The sequence below is a fragment of the Hyposmocoma kahamanoa genome, unplaced genomic scaffold (genome assembly GCF_003589595.1).
Source record: "Hyposmocoma kahamanoa isolate Upper Pololo Valley unplaced genomic scaffold, ASM358959v1 296, whole genome shotgun sequence".
NCBI classification, from domain to species: Eukaryota; Metazoa; Arthropoda; class Insecta; order Lepidoptera; family Cosmopterigidae; genus Hyposmocoma; species Hyposmocoma kahamanoa.
Genome location: NW_020653780.1, coordinates 4,413,575 through 4,437,914, shown reverse-complemented (window position 1 = coordinate 4,437,914; position 24,340 = coordinate 4,413,575). Strand labels below are relative to the sequence as shown.

Here is a 24,340-nt window from a genome sequence, read left to right as displayed (position 1 = left end):
CTTGTATAATCGAAACTTGATCTCACTATAATCTAATGAACACATTAAAAATTATACTGTTCTTATACTAGATTCAACAATTCATTTAAATCTGCCGTCTTAAATGACGATGATATGACTTTGATAACTTTACAAAAAAACTGCCCCTAGACCTTTTAACATATGGGTCTGAGGGACCAAATGGGTCCCAAATTTAGGACCAATTTTCTATGCAAGTGGACTCTACCACATGACTTATCACAGCCACTGTACAATATGGTACTCAGGGCCGGTTTAGGGGTCTTTTGAGGATTCATAAGACTATGGCCTCTTATTAAAATATCACCTGCTAAGAGGTCTTGTAAGTTACATTATAATCCCTAATACAGCCCTGATTATAAAATACGACATCAAGTAGTAAAAAATAACTTTCTTGAGGAACGTGGTTTTTACAATAAAATTAGATATACACGATGCTACATACAACCGAAATACTAAATCACGCCGGCTATTCTAAGTTAGATAGGGTGCAACTTCGGACATTTTTTTTTATTTGGTGATACAAAGGCTTTTTTTAATCTAAAAACTCAGGAAACATTAAATTGGTAAAAGCCGCATTTCAATGAATTTGATATTAAAACATAATAAAGTGGAATTAATTCATTAAAATTACTTACTTATTAAATACTATTTTATTCAACGTTTGTTTTAATGGCCACATCTAAGTCCCCAACATCATTCCCGAATTCTAATATATTGCACCAAGCGTGAAAATCAAATACGTACGTATTAATATGTAAGTAGCTTAAACTACGATTATTAGTAGCAAGTCTACTTAGTGGTGTTGCCGGTTTTCGACACACGGTCTTTAATCCATTTGTTGGTGCGGGTCAAGATGTCTGGTTTTTCAGCTGGATCTTGCCATGCCTCCAAATTTATTTTCTTGATCTCGTCACAGGAGACAATCGGGTTGCTGTAACAATATTGTATCTTAAGTTTTTTACATTCTTCTTGTCCATAATGCAAGGACAAAAATATAGAGTCAACACTCAATTTTCATGAAATTTAATTTCAATAACTAATTTTTCTAATGGCTAAGGTCTCTATCGGTGCCACTGCACTATAAATGTGACCGCGAAGCAGCAATACTTAACTTCGGGTTATGGAGAGCCGGTGGAATAACAGTCTTACGTCTCATTTGCGATAGAAGTCTTTACTATAAATATCTTAAGGCGGCGGTTACCGCTTTTCATAAGGTCGAGCGATCGCCGGTTTGAAAACCGTAATCGGATATAGTCCTAACTTCTAACCATAGTTCTTCAAAAATAATGGACCTTAGATAAAGCAAATATAGTCTGTCTTTTTTTAAGAAAGAGTAAAATGATATTTGCAGGGTTGCCAGTTTTCGTAAAATTTTAAATAGTTATGTAGTTGTTGTCGACAATTTTATCGATAGATTGTGAACGCAGGTAAAATTTTGCCAAAAATATCTGTATTGTGAATAGTTGCGTTATTGATATATCGAAATAAATGTTTAGTCATACACATTTTAATAACGACTGGCGGATTTGGTTACATATATTAAAAAATTTAAATGAAAAACTTTGAACTATAATTTATATAATTTTAAACTTGAAACTTGAAAAACTTTAAACTACAATTTATATAAATAATATTTTTTATACAAACACCTAGAGTACGTATAATTTTTCAAAAATTAAAATTACGAATCTGTGCCCAGCAGTTGGACGAATAATTGGCCGATGATAATTCAAATGACAAGATCGGCTATTTATTTCATAAACATAATCAACATCCAGCCGATAGTCGATTTAATATTTATCGGCTGTAATCACTAGATGCTTGCAAGCGGGCAACACTTTTACGCAATGAACTGTCATTTTATTTCATCCTCAAAAAAGATAGACTTCCATAGTCTACAGTCTACATACTTGCTTATTTCAGGCACTATAACTACTTACGTAAATTGATTCTGCATATAAACCATAACCTTATAAGTACTTACCTATCTGAAGGTAGTTGGAAGGCATCTCGCTGCACACTGCCGACAGCAGCATTATCGCATAGCAGGCGTGCGAGAGAGGTGCGCTTGATCTCAGCGAGTTGACGCTTAGTAAAGCTACCAGCTTCTTCCGCGTGACTGTAGAAATAGCGGTCGCCAGCTCGCGTACGGGAGAGTTGTTCCTCTGTTAACGGAATTATAAAATAAAATGCCACGGCCAAAAATGTGATAAGTATTTTGGTATGAACACCAGGCTACTATTGACGAGCTCTGTGCCCTAATGGTTTGCACCATAGGCGCTGGATGATGAAGTCGCTGGTTCGATTCCCAGTTGGATCAATTTAGGAAAAGAACTTTTATGAAGTGGTTCTGAGTAGGTCCATATTGCCATGATCACAAATATGCAATAGAAGGTGGCATCGACAAAATTTAACATTCAGATAAGCAGCTACATGCAGTTATGTACTGGCAAACCTTACTTAGACAATAGAGACCGCGCAAAGTTTTCATAATGCAAATTTTACAGCGCCTCTAGCAGGCACAATCAAGAACTATTACGAAGAATAAAGAATAATTTACGCGGCCATTGTCTCTGTAGACCCCGTAAAATATGACAAATTGTGGTTCGCCTGTGACCACTAGAGGCGCTTTAGAATGTGCCGTACATATACATTTTTACCTAGCGGTTTCGAACACTATTAAAAAATATAATACTCACTAAAGAAGCAGGTAGCAGTATGTCCGAGCAGCGAGCCGGCAAGGGGCGACTCCGCCATCAAACCGACAACTAGATCGATATCACTGGGGTGCTGGTAGACCTGAGACAGCTTGTCTACAATCTGTAAAGAAATAAGTTTGATTAACTTTTAATTAAGTCTGTTACAAAGGAAAATTCCCTCAATCCGACTGGAAGCGAAATAATTTTACTTCATGTTTGTTCGATCTTTGTATTAATAATAACAAACTAATGGAGTACTTTCATATTTTCCAAATAAATGAATACCATGGTAGTAAAAACACCATGCTATTCAATAAAAATAAATATTGCAAATAAGTGTTAACTTATTTTTTGTTAAAAGTGGTTGTTTAATGTGTTGTTCATCACTCTTGCTCGTAAATGGTATGATTCAAAGTAATATGGGCACAACAGTGAATTTCTTTATTGCTGTTCAAAAATAGAAGAAGATTTAAAGAATTATATTCATTATTGAAATATGTGTAAACTTACATTTTTTAACCAAAAGTAAATATGAGTGCCACTTTAAAGCTTGTTAATTGTAAAAAACTGTCAATTTTCATTTACAGGGTCCCAATTAAGAAGACCACTAATGGATGTGACGAATCAACCTGGCCCCAGTAGTGAGAATATTCAAACCACCATGACCACAGTCAAATGTCCCAAACACATCACAGCTACAGAACAACACTTTGTGTAATCGAAGAAGTAAGTACATTGATCCAATGCACTAGAAGGGATAATTCAAAGGAACTACTGTGCAGTCACTTCATACCCACATGTCATAGTCACTTTATACAAGGCTCTATTTTATGTGTAGGGTATTTTTTGTATTTAAAGACATTATTACAAGATTACATAATGTTAAAAATTATGGAGCTTCACTACTGTTACTCATTTTATTTTTTCTTTGTTTTTAGAAGCAGTTAAAAAGACTAACGAACATGAAAAGGATTTGGCCAAAAAAATTGTACAGTTAAAAAACAAAATGAATCATATTCGAAGAGACTCAAAAAAGCTCAGAAACTTTCCACCAACAATGCTTTCCAAAAATGCATTAAAACAATTCAAGACCTTGGCTGCTATTTTCACTCTGATGCAGTTTCGACATATAGGGAAACCAAAGACGGGAAGAAGGTTCACAAAAGAAGAAAAAATAATGGCACTAAGTGTGTACAAGGCGGGACCAAAAGCGTACAGATGGCTTAGCAAAATATTTGTCTTGCCATCACCGGTGACTGTTTCCCGTATGATATCACAAGCCAATTTGAAACCAGGTCTAAATGACAATATTTTTGAACAACTCAAAGTGCAAATAAAGAAAATGAAAGAAGATGACAAGTTATGCTCATTAATCTTTTTTATTGTTTTATATTTCATTACATTTGTTTTTGTCATTTGAAAGTTGAAGTTGATTGAGTAAATGTAGGAAAAAACAAATACATGATTTAGATACAAAAATTGTTTCATTTTGAACTATTGATTGCTAAATTTAATATCCATTAAAAAATAAAACCCCTAGGAACCCAGTAGAAAGAATGAAGAATAGTATAGATATGTGTATGTACAAGGAAACCATAATTCCATCTCTAGACACTAGATGGCGTTTAGATACTACATGAGCTGATAACTCTATACCTAGATATACAATGTACTCTTTGGTATGATTGCATGGTGGCTAACTTGACTTTTTTTTAAATAATATATTTTTAAATTATTGCTGGCCATGGAAACAAAGTCCTTCAGCCGAAAACATAAGCGTTTAATTATATTTCTGTAAATATGGCCACCACAAAGAGGATAGGCAATTTGAGGCGGCGTACTTGGATTGACTCGGGATTCCTTAGAACGGGCCGATACGGGTATTTTAGTTCGAGATTCGTATAATTTCGCGTTTTAATCTTCGATTAAGGCACAATAGCACTATCCTATTCCACTTTAAACTAGATTTCACAAAATAATTGAAAGTCAAAATAAAAACGACACTTTTCCCTCCAAAAGGCCCAGAGCGAATTTTTTAAATAATATCAATAATGCCATAAATAAAACCTACGGGCCTTTTTTCTTTCCATTATAGCCATGGTCGAAAAGTTGTTTTTTTTATTTCTAGCACGACATACATCCTTACAAAGGTCAGGTTCAAATTCAAGCAAGGAGCTTAAGTAGCTTAGTTCAAAATTAAATTTCGCTTAAAATGTTATCTAAACAAAAATTTAATTGCAATTCAGCCACATACTACATAAATACTTATTATTAAGAATTTCTTAGACGAGTAATTGATTGGAATTATTTTCTATAAAAAAATTTAGCAAACTTTTTTTACAATCAATCACGGCTGTGTAACAGGTTAGTTCGAGTTCTAATCTATGGAAGATTAAAAAAAAACAAAAAACCCGCCATTTGCCAAATCCATAATTATTGTGTTGTGAACCATATTTAAATTGTATTTATTTCCTTGCAAATGTGATGAAAAACATTGACGGTAAAAGAATACGAAACTCGAATTTTTAAAGCCCTCAGCCTTTAGCTTCGGGCTTCTAATAGACCCTCGTTGGTAATTTTATTATTCCGTCCTTATTACACAATGTACTATTGTATATCTACTATCTACTAGTATTATGGCTTTTCATTGTTACTAAAGTTGCTACAAGATGAAACTTTTGATTCTAAGCTTTAATCAACAGCAGTCTCATACCTCCGGTAGAACGTTTTAAGCAAGCTCCCTTGGCAGTTTTTTCTTTTTATTACAACGAAAATTAGTGAGACGTTTTTAAAATAGTACATTGTGTCACAAAGACGTTAAGTAGGCAATTACGAACTGAAGGACATTCAAATCCGGCTTTAATGACACATTATAATTGGTGTGGCGCCGTATACTATACAAAATTGAAATCAATTGTATTGTAATTAATTACCCATGACGTGGTACCTATTTAGTAAAATACGTCTGCAGTATTTCCTATGTATACATGCTGTTACAGAGTCCAATGAAGTTCTGCGTCGGGTCGTAGACCTTTTATGGACGACAAAAAGCTGAGTGGATGACGGATACCGTAATAAATACTAAACACTTCATTATTCCAATTTTGTTACTTAATTTACTTTTCTTAACTATTAGAATTATTTAAGTGTTGTCTAATTGTGTAGTATTATGTGTTAAACGATATGGTGTGTATACTGTGCTGTAATTTATTAACGGAATAAACAATGTTTTTTCTTCCTTCCTTCTTTCTTTAAATGCTTTTTCACACTTACGAGGAAGTTAAAAAACTTAAAGTTTATTCGTATTATTTTTACAAACTTTTAACTATCTCACAAACAAATCTAATATGAAATAATTTTTTTTAGCATTAAAACTTTTTACTTTGGCTTTAGGTATGAATAAAAAGTAAAATCTTTTAAATTTATGTATATAGTGGTATTTATGAGTATATAATTTATACAAATTAAATGAAATAAAGTTCACAGCCTTTATATTTGTTTTTAAAATAAATCAAAAAGTCCACTGCAATTTGTGGTCACGACGCGAATTTAACGCAAGGTCTACTTCGAGGCTCCCGCGCGCTAAGCGGGCGGCAGGAGAGTAGAAATAAAGCAAAAAACCATTACCGCCCTAGGGCCGTATGGTAGAAAAACCCGCATAGTTTTACTGCACGTTATACTAGTACTTATGAGCAAGTGTGATGAAAAAATATTGTAACACATAAATAGTAAGTAATCTTGATTGACAACCTTTTGTATGTCAAGTAGCCACCTATCTTTCAACGACAATGCCTTTTTCGATAAGATAAAGCTACGTACCTCCTGAGGAATGACATCTGCGAGTTGTTGGAAGGTGGTGACGGATGACAGGCCACAAAGCGTACGGTACTGTGTATAGCCGGGTAGGCCGTGGTCACGACCTCGCTGGATGTCAAGAGCGAGCACATCCAGGCCCCCTAGGTATTGCTCGCGAAGCTGAAATAAGAGTTATATCATAAAAATGGTGTATCCCAAAGTTTCTATCTTAAAATAGCCTGGAAGTAATACATCTTTATCTAACACGTAGTCTTCAATTTTGTAATATGATTTTTGATCAAAATATTTTTAATGTAGTTTTTAAACTTAGGAAATGATAAACTTAATATATGCTCCGGAATCTTATTGTAAAAACGTATACAGTTCCCCATAAAAGAGTTGTTTACCTTAGGTAAACGAAATCGAATATTATGGATATCTTCTTTCTTATTGAAATTATGTACATTTTTACGGGCATATAAAATATTTGAGTAAATGTACTATGATGCCACAGTCATGTTACCAGTCTCCTTAAACTTTTCTCTGAGAGAAACCCGAGAGCCTAGACGGTACACAGAACGGATCGCTCGTTTTTGCAATACAAATATGGTTTGAATATCTGCCGCTTTACCCCACATGAGAATCCCGTAGGACATTATACTATGGAAGTAACTAAAGTAAACTAGTCTAGCAGTACTAACATCGGTAAGCTCACGTATTCTGCGGACTGCGTATGCAGCGGAGCTTAATCTGCTGGCCAAGGAAGATATATGTGGAAACCATTGAAGTTTACTATCTAAGGTCACTCCCAAGAAGACTGCTTTATTAAAAAGGTCCAACTTTTCTCCGTTTATTTCCATGCCTAGACTAGTCTATTTTGCGTTAGGTAATTCAAATTTAACACATTTTGTCTTCTTGGCATTAAGCAATAAATTGTTAGCATTAAACCAATATACTACCTTAGAGAGGGTATCATTAGTATGGTCATAGTGAATGTCATGTCTGTCTGTTTTAAAAATCAAGGATGTGTCATCAGCAAACAACACTATTTCGCAGTGGTCCTTAACAAAGAATGGCAGATCATTAATATAAATCAAAAATAAGAAAGGTCCAAGTACTGAGCCCTGCGGAATACCCATTTTTACCGGAGAACCCAAAGAAGTCACTCCATTTATGTCTACTTTCTGAAATCTACCGTTGAGTTATGACGAGACAAGTTTCGACGCCTTGCCATTTACACCGTAATGTTCCAGCTTCCTAATGAGAGTAATATGATCAACGCAATCAAATGCCTTTGAGAGTTCACAGAAAACACCAATAGCGTTCTAAAACCTTTCCCAAGCATCAAAGATGTGTTTTAGTAACGCTACCCCCGCATCGCTAGTCGATCTACGACTAGTAAACCCGTATTGTTCACTATGAAAAATATGATTCCTACCGAAATAGGACAGTAATTGAGTCAGCATAACCTTTTCGAATATTTTACTTAAAGCTGGTAAAACTGAAATGGGCCTATAGTTGCTAGGATCAACTTTCCTACCGCTTTTGAATAACCTTACTGTATTTCATTAAATCGGGAAAAACACCTTCGTCAACGCACCTATTGAAAGCTACAGCTAAATGTGGGGAAATTAGATCAATAATTGAGTCTATAACTTTAGTTAATATGCCCCAGAGATCTTCAGTTTTTTTAACATGTATTGATTTAAAAGCTTTTATGATGTCTTGTGGATTAACATGACGGAAATTAAATAAACTGCCACAAACGTTAACATTTTCCTTTATGAGATCAATAGCAATCAATCAATCAATATCAATAGTATATTAACTTATTATTATTATCGTTTTCGCGATTGATGCACATAGGAAATGAAACTATTTTTTCGGTACATTTGTTGTTTAGGGAAAACATGGAATTTGTGTGAATTTTTTTTAAATTAATTTTGACCAACCTATGCTATCCCAATTTTTTCGTCCCATACAATGAAATGATCCCTTCATAAAAGTGAGTCGATCAACACTAAAAAAAATTTGATCAAGTTTTGTTCATTTTTATGGACGATTGACCAAAATATTATTACTTACTAAGTCAAAATTGTTTTCACAAAAAAAGACTTGATGGTTCCTAAGACAGTTTCCTTGTATCTTCCCCATACGGTCCCATAAAAAAACACTGCATACAAGGCTAAAGTGCGTTTTTTGAATAAAGATATTTAAAAAAAAATGAAGCTATGAAAAAATATCATGAAATACAATTTTACAATACTGATTTACTAGGAAGTGATAACAGATTTCTCATAGATAATAATAGCAAACGTGAAGAAAACATAATATAAAAATAAGAAAATTAAACTAGTATCACTTTACAAGTTAATATAAATATAGTAAATGCATGAAAAGTCATGCTAAGTCAATAAGAGTAAACAATATACCTATAAAAGGCTTTTTGTAACGAAACAGATAAGTTAATATATTTATTCGTCGCCTTAATGAGTTTTCAGAGGAAATGGGTTCAAAATATAAATTGCATTTTTATAACATACAGCTCTCTATTGATCATTAATAAACAAGCAAATGCCATAAAAATACATATATTAACAGAGGTGTGCACACCATTTAATTTTTTTTAATAAACTTTCTGTGTCACACATGTCTATTAAAAAATTGACTATGATTCACTACTTAATTAAACAATAACATGGAACCTACTGTTATTTGTTTGACTTATATGTAATTATTTAGCCACACTTGTGTTTAATTTTAAAACGGTGATTTCGCAGCTGTAATTCTATCTGTACATACATTTATTTAATATAATATTAATAACGCACACATTCATAACCCCGCACTAAGGAAACCCTGTACCGCAGGTGCCAAAGTCACACACATAGACAAATTACACCCAAACTCACGAGAGAAATCAATGTAGGCCATACAAATACTTCTTTCGGCCCGGGAATCAAACCCGGGGACCGCGTGGTAGTCCAGCAAGCAAACCATTCGGCCACAGAGACAGTTAAATTCAAGTCAATTTAGTTTGCAAATTCCGTGATTGAAAATGATAATTGACTACCGAAACTGATGGATATTTGGATAAAAAAATCTGTCAATTCCATTGCACACTCTCCGCGATATATCTTGTAGAATACCGATAAGTAGACAACTTTAAGGCGGGATGTTCAAGGCTCTCTCTGCAGCTTCGTCCCTACTAAAGCAGAGTCACCTATTAAGCCTCTTGACACGCTTTTCAACTGAATCCAAGGTGACGAGTTGATATTTATGAAAACCATCCCGTAGGTTGAACATAACATTGAACTGGAACTGCCTCTGTGACCGAACGGTTGCCACGACTGCCACGCACAGGTCCCAGGTTCGATTCCCGGGCCGGGAGAAATATCTACCTTTACCTACATTTAGTTCTCTCGTGAGTTTGGGTGTAATTTGTGGTTGTCTATGTGTGCGTCCATGGCACCCGCGACACAGGGTTTCCCTAGTGCGGGGCTATGTTGAGTGTGTGCGTTATTATTATTTACACATTCACATCTTGAACAGAAACACATATCAGTATAGTTCTATAAATGAAGTATAATATTTAAAAAAATATGTAAAAAATAGATACCCATACAACGATTGGGGGAATGTTCGCTTTTAAAAGCATAGCTTATAAACAATAATATATACGTAGTAAATGTTATCACTCGTATCTCTCTTTGTGATGACATTCCACCAACTCTACGCAAATGCATCTTAAAGGTTGGATCTCATTTTGTAAGCATCAGCAACCTTGGTAAGTACCAACTTGATTTAACTGGTACTTGGCGTAACGAGGTGGTGGTGCAACTTCGACGTCGAGGCGCCTATTTTGCGTGTCAGCAACCTTATTAAACGTGTATTTCACATGTGGTATCTTAAGCACGCTTCTCGGCTATGCGTGCTGTCTAATGAAATCCAACCATTTATGTCAATATAAACTAAAAAATACTCACATCGACATCATAACTAAGATCCAGCCCCTGACTCTTCTGATTCACCATTCCTCGAAGCAACTTCTCTAGCCCCGTTTTCTGTGCTACTAATTCCGGCTTGTAATAATGTTGGTTCAAACGTAAAGAAGTCATATTCTTATTAATGTCCAATAACTCAATGTCTTGATCGAGCATGCTATGGACGAAGTGGAAGGCAGCTGTTGCAAAACCGTTGGTAATGGTTGGGTCCACGTCAGAATTGTAACCGGTGTCATAGCTATCGTTTAGATCGTCGAATGACTTTCCTGTGGAAGAGATATGATTTGTAGAGCAAAAAGCTGGCAAGAATGGCCAAATATACTACAAAGTATTGGAACATATCAACCCACACAAACGACTGTGTTGTATGATGGATTCATTTATTAGGGGTAAAATGTCACCACTAGATTCAGTGTAATAATGATAGATAACAGATAAAAAGACCTGAATTTACACCATCATTATAGTATTAATTATTTTGTAAGTTATGTAATAACGCACGGTCAAAATAACAACAACTGACCTCTGTTTGAGAGGCGGTAGGTCAATCCATTAGACTACCACGGATTTTTTATTATTTTAATATTTTGCTCCAAAAATTTTTAATTTCACTTAAAAATTTACAACACTTTGGTTAAAGACTAAAATAGTAAAATTTTGAAATTGGTCTAAGTTTCAATTCTCAGCTCTCATTTATTTATAAGCTGATATGCTCTAGTGAGATGAAGACGAAGAGAAAATATAATCAGCCGGAGCTACGTAGTATCAAACCGTAATAGAACTTACCAGTGAGAGCCTGCAACCAAGCCTTATAAGTGATGTGTTGCAACTCAGCGACGACAATCCTTCTAGCTTCATGGTAGAGCTTATCCGAATTCCAAGTAGGGTTGAGGGAAGCGAAAGTTCGGGCTACCCGGTTGTGCTCTTTCACTAAAAGCGTGTGTAGAGCTGTTAACCAGGGGTGAGAATTCACGCGGATATCACCTGTGAATAAAAGAGAACGCTTATTGACGCTTTCCATAATGTATAATGCCATCGACTAAAGTATGCAGTCCATTGCACTTTTTTGCAATAGCGATTATTTGTCCATTTAGCGTTTCAAATATTATTAGGACCTAGATTGAAAAGATAAAAGTATCTTGATTATTATAAAGAACTCTATAAAGTTACAATAATATTATTCATAGTAAAGAAGGTGCGTATATGCAGCGTGATATTTCTGTAGTTGTAACATAGATTATCTAATAATAATAAACTGGAGAATGCAATTAAAACATAAATGACAATTATTTTGTTTAAAACCAATTCTGACAAAAATCTGTTGTACTCCGAAACCATTCGTTGCAAAACAGAATAACGTGAAAATAAGTATTTTTGTCGTTCACATTAGAAAACCCTGTTAGAAGAAACAATTAATATTGATCAATGACAAATCATTAAGCAGTTTCAAAATTGGAGAACCTATACTTCGTTTCTCCTACGGACACGACTTTTAAACGAGCAAAAAAATTGCTGATCGTACAAATTTTATCTTACTAACAAACGACTACAAATAAACGTCAAAAGTCTTATAAACATCTCATAATGTAAAAACATTACAATAATATTGATACTTCGAGAAAGAAAAGCCCTAAAAGTCAATTCTAACAAAAGTGAGTTATTGACAAAGTTGAGTAACATTTTTCTTCCTAAAAAATGGCTTTTTACGTAAGAATATATACATCAAACTATAAAAGACATAAAGTAAAATGTTTATAAATTTCGGTCTTTCACTCGTCTTTGTAAGCTTGCAAGGCTGGCTTTTACACCCTTTGCGCAACTGTCTTTTGTACGCAACAGTCGTTAGAACCTTCGTTCGTGGTAAATTATAAAAAGTTACAAGAAGTGTCTAGAACATAAACCAGTGAGCATGAAAGTATAGTATCATTGACATAAACTGTCAAAACATCTAATTTTAGAGCTCCATTTATGACTAGCAGTGAGACATAATTGGATTAATATCGAATACATTCAATTATATGTATATAATGGTAAGATTTTTAATCCAGTTGCTTGAAAAGTTGGACTTTTTAGACAATTTCTTATAGCCTTGTAAGAGAATAAAATATAAACAGATAGTTTAGATAAGTAGATTAATTCAGAATTTTATTTTTGAAAAAGACGTAAGGATAATTTGAGTCTGTATTTTCATTGTTTCAATCGAAAACAAACCCTTGTTCTTACGCAATTACAAAAACCCGCCATTTTAGTAAAAAATAATATATTTATTACTTTGTTTTTCCTCGTAACACAAAATAAATGTAAACATAATGTGATTTAGCGTCATAAGTCACACGGGCGTCAAGGTTATTATAAACTCGTGACTTAAAGTCTCGTTTGCTGGAGTCAACAAATATTCCACCAGTTTTCGCGCCCTAGTAAAACTAAGTAAAAAACAGTAAAAAAAAAAGTCACACTTATTCGTACTTATTATACTTCAAAAAAAGAAGGTTCGTAATTAAGACTGAATTTTTTGTATGTATGTTACCTGATTACGCCGACAAATGTGAACCGGTTTGTCACCTCTGTGAGGGGCATATTAGGGGATGAATGAGGTTTATTGAATTTCACCTACTTCCGTTAACCGATTTCAATAAAACTTAGCACACCGATGTAATTCCAATTAAAATAAAATGTTATCGTGACGTAGTAGAGTTGATCTGATTACGGATATAGGAAACAAATCGATACCTCCGATGAACACTACGCCAACTTTATTTTTTGGTCATTTTCTGTTATTTTTGTAAACAGCCATATTTTTTTACTTATATTTAAAAAAATAAGTAACAAATAACAAAATTGGAAAAACATACAACGAATTTTGTGAAAAACTAAAATCAAAGAAACAAAATAACAACAGAACACCATGCAAGACGACTATTTATAGCTGGTTTGCAGAATTCAAACGCGGTCGTGAAAATCTCTATGTATGGAAATATGGAAAATATGTTTCAGAGATTGTCACGGAGGAGTGGCATAAATGTTTTCAAAATTGATTCCTTCGTATGAAAAGGTGCATTAACGCTAACGAAGAATATTTTGAGAAACAATAAATTCATTTCTGACCATTTATAGTATTTTTTTCTTATTCATTCCGGAAACTTATAGTGCGCCTCACGTTACGTAATTTTTTCCTTACCCACTGAGAAACAGACGAGAAGGGGCATTAAATAAACGCAGGCGTTTTTACAGTGTCCTACTTTTCAAAAACGATTAAAAAAGAGACAAAACGGAAATATAATATGGACTCCTACTAAGTACTAAGCACTTACCAGCATTGAAACAGGCCGCAGAGTTGCTATTTACTAGACATTTCTCCGTAGGATTAGCAACTAGGGGAAGAAGTTCTTCATCTTCAATTCTAGACGTTTTCAAGAGACCACCGGACTTCTCACGAAGGGCTGCAGCGTCACGACTGTTTGATCCGTAGATGTGGGAGCCGTCAAGGAAGTGGGTAGCTTGATTCATCTGTTGACAAATTAAAAATACAGTCAAATATTTTATGCAGTTTTAAATATTTTCCTGTAGAGTATGTAATATTATATTATAATGAATAAGTAACATTTTATTTTAATACAGAGGAGAATTATTACGAAAAACTGCACAGAATTTACATTTTGAAAACGTACCTATTTCGTTTCGTTCTAAAAACCGTATCGATTTATCGAGAGACCGTTTTTTTATTAATCACGTGCATACTTGTCATTTTGAAGAACTTTTTAAGTTGAATTTTTTTGGCCTTGTCAATTCATGTCGGAGAACATCTGCGTTTATATTAACATAGGTATATAGTAAAAACAGTAGGTAACATAGATTAGGTAAATTAAAAAGATAAGAGCATAGGTATTATCTAATAAAAATCACGAGCATTGATGGAAATATACTAAAACTTAATCGTACATGTGATTGATTGAACAGATGATAGCATTTCTTTTAGAGGTTTTCCATTGTAAAATAGGCCTAATGACACTAAGTCACGTATCATCGTTTCGAGGAGGTTTCGAGATTAAATATACAGTACTTATTTTAGTATTAAATATAGCTACCACTTTTCTGCATTGTAGTAAATTTATTCCTTATTTGCATACCTACTATTAAGATCAAATTGCGCCCAATCATAAAGTTCGTTTTTAACAGGAGCGTAGGTATGTCAAACTACGTGAAAGTGGAAATTTTCGGTCAAAGACATTTTAACAATATAATTGCGATAATATATAAACTTAAATAACAAAAATATATTACTGAATAAAATAACTGCTTCCGTTTATGTCATGTACATATTTATGGCACATGCCGAATATACTGATATTTTCTGACAAACACAATGACACTGACAAGGGGAAAACTATATGAAAATAAAGAATAAATTTAACCTTCAATGCAGAAAAGTGGTAGCTATGTTTAATACGAAAATAAATATTTTATATTTAATCTCAAAACAATGATACGTGACTGAATGTCATTAGGCCTATTTTACAATGGAAAACCTCCAAAAGAATTGCTATCATATTTCCATCAATGTTCGTGATTTTAATCAAACAATATGCAATCAAGCGTCATTCTGTTTTTCTTGTAAATAAAATTATGTACGAGAAAAACTAAATGACGCGTAATCTTACGTATAATAAAAAGCATATACTGTAGGTAAACTAAGTAAAACATTTATGTAGTAATTTCTATATTCCTTGCAAATATTTTATTACTGTTATATAGTTACCAAAACGCTCTTCCCCTCTGATTTGTTTACCTAAGTAATCCCGTACAATAAAGGGGCTGAGGGCGTTAAAAATGTTGCCTCGGTAATATTGTATATAAAGTACTACGGAGTAATAAACATTCAAATTGTTTTTAGCACATCCAGGACCTAACGCAGAAAAACTCTACTTGAACTAAGTATTACAATAGAATATCAAAGTATTTACGTACTCTGGTATACTTAAGGAAATCGCTATAGTAGATACCTATCGACGGCCAAGGTTAAAAAACAAAGTCAACGGACTGACCAACGTCAAATCGTAAAAAAATAATCCTTATTCTTTATACATATTGTATATTTTACTTCTCGCTAATCGATTATAGGCGTTGAATTTGGAAAGTTATTGAATGAATACAACCCGTTCTGCAAATGTCTGCAATAACCTCATAAGATCCAGCAAACTCTAATACAATGGGAAAAGCGCTAAACGCTCAACGTTGTACATAAGAATTGTTATAAATATAATTACATACTTCGGTGTAGGTTTGTACGAAAAACGCATTTTTCTAGATACCCTATTGTCATTTATATGTTTATTAGCGCTAAAGTTGAACGCGATATTTACATACATTACAATGTACACTGGGCGTTTACGTGATCATAGGAATATTATATTCTCTGGGTCTGAATCATTTCACATACTTCGTATTTATTCCATATTAACTGTCAACCCACTGATAACTTAGCCATTCCTACATAAACATATAAACAACCGAGCTCTTCATCTTAGTTTTTTATTTATTTTAGCGATAGGTAGTAGAGCTCCTGTGAAGGAGTTAGTCCAGGGAAGTACCACCTTACGTACAAATTTCTGCCGTCAAGCAGTAATGTGAGCATTACTGCGTTCTGGTTTTAAAGGGTCAGAGTGCTGATGAAATTACAAGCACACGGAACTTGTCAACTTATGTCCTCAGGGTGACGGGCGCGGTGACAGTACACCTCAAATCATTGCGATTTAAAGCTCTAGTAGTACGTAGCACAGCAACTGTCGTGTCGCTTCCATCAGGCGCAACACGCCTGATGGAAGCGACTTATTCGTCCCATCACGTTGATATCATTAAAAAATATTTATTATTTATATTTTATAATCAGTGATCATAAAATAATAATAATAATAATGTTTTATAATCAGTGGCACATCTTTTGTCTTGTCCTACGTGCCCCTATACCTGCACAGGCGAGGACCTGTACAACGCCACAGATAATGCTGCGTCAGTCGCTGAGTACTGGCCCTCACAAATATAAACGTCAGAGTGGACACGCTAAGAAGAAGAATCAGTGATCGGAATTGAGGGAGTTAATTTAGCTAAACTAAAGAATAACGTCGTCTTTCCCTTCTAAAAATCCCGAGACTTCTCGGACCTGATTTTATTTGAATATGCGTATTATTTATTGAAATTAGAGTACACTGGCGGCTGAATTATTGTCTCAAAAATAATATTATACTTGTATTTCTATAGATACGTAAATAATTTAGACATTTAAAAAATAAACTATACTTTGGACTGTTTAGAAATAAATGGTCCATACCAAGAAAACGTTAGTACTTCTACCTAGATTCTCCTTCAATTCCGATCACTTTTTATAATAAAAGAACTAAAATACCAACTATAAAAACCACAAAAACTAAATAACCAAAAGGCTTTCTGTGATAAAAACAAACTAACTCAATAAATAAGTACGTAACTCAGGACAATAGGTAATAAATTTACAACAACGTTTATGTGCATTTATAACCTTGAAAACGAAGTAAGTAAGCAATCATAATTGCATTATGTCTATTACAATAGCATTATGCAAGCTTAGTTAGACCACAGTACTTGTGATAAAAGCTTTAAAACGGATGTCCTTACGTCGTAGTCTATATTTAGACCTGGTTAGACAACCCAGCCACGTGATAGGTAGGTACCTACATTATCAGCATAACGTCTTTGTATAGCTTGTTTGACTGGTCTGAATGTATTAAAGAGTGTGGAATACGTCCTTTTATGTATCTTTTTTTTTGTATAGTATAGGATCATTGTACAAATATCTGCCGAAAATATTTACGTACTTTTATTTTTTCACAAGTACTTAAATACTTGTGATAAAAAGGGAAAATCCAATTTTATTATAAAAACTTTACCCATAAACAGTATTTGAGGTTACAATTGTTTTGTCGGTTAAATTAATTTACCAAGTACTTGTTAGATAAAGTGTATTCGTTTCCGGATATAGACGAGATAAACATATTCTTAGTAGAGAATCAAGTTAATGACGACAACATAAAAAAATATTATGTACATATCTTTATATGTGCTACAAAAGTTTGTTTTTAATAGATATAATTTATCGGTCTGTACTGTATACAACTTCTAAGTATTAACTCTGTTTCATTGAGATCAATTGTTTTGAATTGCAGTTGAAGGAAGATCACATCTATTTGCCCCATATAGCTCTCTCTAATATTCCTCAGTGGGCGAATAGTAGTTAAAAATTGTGCAAAAAAATTTCACAAACATTTTTTGTTCGCTTTGGTGGTTATATCACAGTTACCTATATGTATAAGTGCCCAGTTAAAGGCTATGATATCTAGTCTCAATTTAAGGACTTTACTCTTACAACAATACGTTTTCAGAATGCTAGAAATGTGTACAGGTTGCAATTTTTTTTAAATTCAATAAATATTATACCTACAAAATTTGTGTTTTATTGTAAAGTAATACTCTCATTTCTTCACAAACCGTTTTCGTCTCCACAATGCGTTTTAACATCATGAAAACTAAAGAGATTAATGTTTATACAAATAACCAGATCATTATTAACTGTCGCACTACTCACGTGCTAATGCCCAAATAATAATTAACACGACTTTCCTTATCTACGTAACCTAACCGCAAGAAGTTATTTACAGTAGGTAAAACTTTGAACTAGGTCCATAGGTTCCGAAACTTTGTAGCTCACCGCCCACTTAGGCAAGATAAAATTCAACGCCACAAAAAATGATTACGTGAGGCGCACCATAAATTTCCGGAATGATTAAGAAAAAAATACTATAAATGCTCAGAAATGAATTTATTGTTTCTCAAAATATTCTCCGTCACGTTAATGCACTATTTCATACGAAGGAACCAATTTTGAAAACATTTATGCCACTCCTCCGTGACAATCTCTGAAACATATTTTTCATACTCTTCAACAGCCTCTTAAGGTGATGAAAATCGTTAACCGCGTAACTGGTTCTTAATTTTTGGAAATAAATAAAAGTCACGAGGTGCTAGGTCTTTAAACGGGATGGCTCAAATGGTCAACGTTGTTCACCTTCAAAAATTCATTTGTCTGTCTGGCCGTGTGAGAACTAGCATTATCATGGTGCAAAATGATACTGCATTTACGGTTATTTTTATGGAGTTTGTCAATAACTTCCGGCAAACAAATGGTCGTGTACCAATCACTATTCACGGCACAATGATTCTCGAAAGCAACAGTAGCCACGTGTTCAGTTTTATTAAAAAAAGAAGCAATCATCCGCTTAGAGGCACTTTGCACGCGCGCCACTTTGGTTGGTTTCGGCTCATCTCGAAAGACCCATATGCTCGATTGGATAGGACTCTTTAGCGCCCACTGGGTAGGGGCCGCTTTGGGAAACTATGAACTAGACTATCGTTTAGGAAAGTTACACTCTTACTAATGAAACCATTTTTTAAAGTTAAAAAGTTACATTACACAATACTACAGAACATTGGATTAACTTACAAAAATTCTATTGATTTTTCTACTAATTGCAATCACGCATTAAGCAATTCTTTAAAAGGCAATAATATGGAAATAAGTAATTACAGCGTATTGCAGTATGTTGACGTCAGCAACGTAATTGTGTTTTCCTATAGTTATACACACTATGACACATCGTGATCTCTGTCTGTGGTTGACTGCTCGCGATTAGTTAAGCAAATTAATGTAGGTACTTCGTTAGTACTAAACTGGCTTTGAAAACAACACGAGTAATGGAAACAACATGTTGGTTATGATGCTAATTTAGTTACGTTATACAATTATGCATTGCTAACGACTTAGCAATCCCAAAACAGTCATATAAACGAAACAATTAGAGAACGTTATTGGCAAAAAGATTTCAATACAATGTAGCAGTAGATACTTATTATAATACTAGGTTATACCTAGGTAATATAAAAGCTTGTCAAAGTCTTGTCTTATTTAATATTATAACACACAAATTATGTTAATATATAGTAATCACTTATAATTGAGAAATTATTGTCATGTCCTTGTAAGACAAAGCAACATTCCTTATTTCATAATATTGTAAATAGTAAATTCTCCTCTCTTTCTCTCTCTCCAAATATAGATTCCTCTACGTCAATGAACACTACACCATCTTAATTTTTTGGTCATTTTATAAACAGCCAAATAAAAAACCAAAAAAGAAACATGAAACAAAATTGGAAAAAAAACCAAAAAACCAATTTTGTAAAAAAATAATGACAAAAAATAAACAGAACTGGTCCAAAAATTAAGTTCGTGTAGTGTTCATTGGAGGCATCGATATAATACTGGGTTCACAATGCGCTGTTAACTTAGCTTTAAGCCATTTCCATCTTAAGTAACATTATGGTAAATGCAATAAAGAATTGAATTAAAAACATGAAAACTCTGACAAGAAAAAATATTCGTTTAACAAACATTAATATAGTTAAAATGGCTTTGAAAAGTTGAGATGGAACAAGAAGTATTTTTTAACTTGTGAACGTAAAGTAACAGGTAAATAACAGCTGTTTGTCTTACCTGTTCTGAAGCACCAAATGTGCAGTCTCCTCTATATGTAGTGACGGACCTCGTGTATTCCATACAGGTCTTGGTATCTTTAAAGAAAGGATCCCCGGCAGGCACAGAGATGGGCATACAACTCGGATGCAGGTGACGTGGCAACAACCCCCATCTTGATGTGTCATCGCAGCAGCGAATTAATTGATTCGTGTGAACTATATCGCAAATGGGACAATACACGTGAATTTAGCAAAGTATTTTTGCTGATAAATTATTATAAAATACATGATGATGCACGATGTTATAAAATACATCGAACGGTAAATACGAGGTAATATCTAATTACAAGTAGTATCCAATACCTTTTCGCTTTTTTCTCGTTACGTGTATTATACATAACATCATGTTTAGCACAATATAGTTGTCACGTGATGCTAAAAAAGTTTACGGTGGGTACAGTATGTTTGATTTTTTTTTATTTGTTTGCAAAATCAAGAAAACAAATGATATGGTTAAAATTGAGGCTGATGAAGAACGACACTCTTAGATCATTATCGAGGTACAACACAACATGTTTAAATTTGTTGTTTACCGTTCAAGGTATTTCCATAACAAGGAGAATTTTATTGTATAATCACAACTAATCTAATACACGCGATATTCGAGTAAGTCATTAATAAATAAAAATTACTTATACTAGCAGATTAGTAAAATTAAATATGCATTGTACTCACTGGTCTTCCGAACAGGAGTATGAGCTAGATCATGATGGACAAACTGTCCCCAGACAGCCATAGCGACGGTTTTCGTCGCGTCAGGCTTATCCAAGTTGTCGGTCAATTTGTTGCTTACTTCACGAGCTGAAGGCAGAGGTCCGTGGCCCATTGCTCGGCGAGGCTGTGGAAACAATCAGCATACTATACATATTGATTGTGCCTATCTGTCATAGGAAATTACACCACAGTTTCCCAAAGTGGTCCCTGAAGAGTTCTAAGGGGGCGGTAGGGGCTTCGGAAGTAATTAGGGAGTGTTGATGCTGTCGATAAGTTAGTAGCCGGGTTAGAGAGTCACCGCACTTATCAACGCGAAATCTGCTTGAGGCGATCATGTTTTACCACACTCATCGCATTAAGCTGATGTGCCGTCGACGCGGCCGTTCGAGCTTAAGTGCGGCCGCTTCAGCTTTTCATTTCTGGCATCCAGGCGTCAACGCGTCTGTGGGGCGTCGACTCAGCCGTTCAGTTACCAACACCTTTCAGTCATGACTGAGAACTGGGTAATGTGACCTTCGAACTCCTTCGGACATCGACGCAGCCATTCGAACGTTAACACAACCGTTCGGGTGTTGACGCAATCGTTCGGGCGTCGACGTAACCCTTCAGGTCTCGACGTCGCCGATCAACAGATAGGTTGTGCACGCACGCGATTGGCCGTGTCGTACGAAACGCACAACATGTTTTTCACTCTTACGTTCATGAACATTAAAGCTTTTTCGGACTCCATGACGATAAGTGTGGTGACTCCGTCAATTTACTAAGTTTAGTAGGTAATACGTGTTGTCTCGAGCCGATTCCGCATTGATAAATGTGGTGACTGCATTATAAAAAATTATACCGAAGTTAAAATTAATGCAACCTGCTCCTAATAAAATTTGTTATTTTTCCTAATTATTTAACAGAAATATTGAATCAACAATAATACGTTTTTACACTACATTATAATAATATACAACCAGACTAATCTAAATCTGTATGATCTAAATTACTCCAAAAATCTTACCTGTTCAATGCCATCAGCATATCTCGGATGAAGGATTCTCTTGTACCCAGTGAGCGCCTGTCCCCAAGATGAACGAACGGGATTGTTGCAACTGCCGTCAAAGGTACGGTACTTGGAGGACATTTTGGTAGTACGACACGTGAACCGCTCTAGAGCCGCGCACTCCGCGCCATATTCACTCTCGCGCAGGTTCAATGTACTGATGAAGCTCGCACACTCGTCCTCCGGCAGCCCGTACCTTAAATTAATAAATCTATTATAGCTAGAGTCATCAAAGACCTCTGTAAAATGAGACCCTAAAGGATAAAAATTGTCCACCACATTTGCAAGATTTCCAAATTCCCATGACTCACCTTTTACACTTTCTCCAAACCAAGTCTTGTGACGCCTTCGTTACAATTAATGAAGATTTATCATAGTGCATGGCGTCGTCGGAGGGATATCCCTGGATCGCGAGGCCCCTGGCAATTGATCCTTGATTCGCAACAATTCCCGAATCTCTGAGGTTGTTTTCCAACCTGTCCAGCTTGTCGACTGAGAGTTTGCTGAAGCTGATCGAATGATTAGTATCAGCTGGTGTTACAGCTGGCAATTTTTTCAAGTTTGCAGCGCTCGGGAACGGAAAGTCATACATTGGCGGAGGATGGATGATATCTACAACAAACTAACTTCTTGAATACTGTAAATGGTTGAAATTTTTCATTCCCTCTTGTTAATAAAAGAGATCCTACGTACCACTACCGGCGATCAAGTTGAGCGGATAAGGCGCAACATGGCTGCCAAAGGTCACTCCTGCCCAGAGCACGACGCCAAGCAATACCATCTTCATCATTTCCTCCAGAATGCTGCGATAAAAGAAAGCCCCTGTTAATATACTCATCGGCGACATCACTTGAAAAAACAACGGATAGTTTGCCACGGCAACGCCTCACGCAACTTGTTTGCTTTTTGCTAACCGTGAAAATATTGGTTTGTTTATAATAATATAATCCTAATTCTAAATTTTAAGTTATATTGAGTATAGAAAGATATAGATATAGGAAAGTTATGTTTTCTTAATAGGAAATATAGATACAGCCTATTTTATTCATTAGATCTCTTTGTTCACAGTTCACCTTTATACATATAAGTTACGTATAAATCTAAAACAGTTCCAAAGGAATCACGATACCGATCTTTTGTGCACTAACTTTTAAACACTTAGATTGCAATAATGAACTAACCGTTTGCAATATTTAATTAATATCATCACAGTTATATTTAGGAGGCACGCACAGGCAATGAGCGCTATCCGCTAAAGTAAACACTTATATTGGTCCAAGAGAGTGTCAGAGGGTATCAGAGAGGGTACCTCAGATGACATTACAACGATAATGTCGTCGTAAATCATAAATATTGACTGGAGCCAAGCCTCTAGTCAACGTTTTCTCATTGGACGAAACTCCCTAATGACACCGGCATTGATACCGGCAATGATAATTGACGATAATAAGCAAAGTAAATCTGCACTTTTCAAAAAAAAACTTAGACCTAAGTTAGTAACGCCGTCATAGACAAACTCTTGACTCAAAGTTCATAGCCTACTGACACCGGGAAGGATAATTGTCGACACCTAGTATCGTTCTTCCCAGAAACTCTTATCATAATTTGTTTCTATCTGGTACATTGATGATTCCCAATTATAATCCTTTATCTAGTAAATCTTATTTATTACTGGAAAGTCGTAGTCGTTATTTTAGAGAACGTAATAAAAAGGATATAGCCAATAATATTTATATAGTTGACAACGTACTCCCTATGTATGTATTGTATTAGAATTTGGACAGAATAATCATCCGAATACCTTTGTACATTTTATTCATTACACTTTTGGTGTATGTTGATTATTGATATTTACAAGTAAATAATACGTGATCAATGAAAGGAAGTACAGACACATTGCTGAATTGATTGTTTGTTCGCAATGTATAATCCAATACGTTTGAATCTACCTTTGTTTTTACCTCGCCGATTCTAATCAAATGAAACAATGGAGGTGTGTTGAGTGTTAAACTTTAATCGGAACTGAGCTGTTTAATATTGCAATCTTTCCAGAATTCCAGGTAATTGTAATAAAAAATAACTTTATTTATATACATCGATTGGAGTATCATGTAAACTTTATTCTCAGTAGTCCTATGTGCCTGCAATGCCACTAATCGTCAGAATGCTTACTGCTTAAACATAGCCAGAGCTGCGCTCTTAAGAAGGACAATCAAAACGAATATGAGTTCTTAAAAAAATCCCGACTAATAAGTAATGGTAATCGAAACATTGTTTTACTATATATATATTATAGTTTATACCATCTTTCTTTACGAATGACTAAATATGTTGTTATTATAATAGGCAGAGATAGGACAGGTCTGGATAGACAAACAATTGCATGTGCAATGCAAGAGGTAAGTTATAAAGATTATATAATATGGTGACTTCTTCAA

General features: G+C 34.6%; 1 protein-coding gene across 2 annotated transcripts in view; it reads right to left on the bottom strand.

Moving 5' to 3' along the window:
• Positions 1-294: 294 nt before the first annotated feature.
• LOC113229260 (peroxidase-like) overlaps positions 295-24,340 on the bottom strand; it is a 27,415-nt gene continuing 3,369 nt past the window's right edge. The window contains exons 1-13 of one of the 2 annotated variants that reach the window (XM_026462803.1): positions 23,084-23,136; positions 22,596-22,705; positions 22,214-22,514; positions 21,861-22,098; positions 20,816-20,978; positions 20,100-20,296; positions 13,831-14,026; positions 11,306-11,503; positions 10,502-10,785; positions 6,540-6,695; positions 2,721-2,841; positions 2,006-2,186; positions 295-952 (exon numbers count right to left, since the gene is read on the bottom strand). In XM_026462803.1, coding sequence (XP_026318588.1) covers positions 811-952; positions 2,006-2,186; positions 2,721-2,841; positions 6,540-6,695; positions 10,502-10,785; positions 11,306-11,503; positions 13,831-14,026; positions 20,100-20,296; positions 20,816-20,978; positions 21,861-22,098; positions 22,214-22,514; positions 22,596-22,705; positions 23,084-23,109 — 2,313 coding nt within the window. In that variant the 5' untranslated portion in view covers positions 23,110-23,136 and the 3' untranslated portion in view covers positions 295-810. Of the gene's footprint in view, positions 953-2,005; positions 2,187-2,720; positions 2,842-6,539; positions 6,696-10,501; positions 10,786-11,305; positions 11,504-13,830; positions 14,027-20,099; positions 20,297-20,815; positions 20,979-21,860; positions 22,099-22,213; positions 22,515-22,595; positions 22,706-23,083; positions 23,137-24,340 lie in introns of those variants that run through there. The other variant, XM_026462801.1, reaches the window with a different exon arrangement.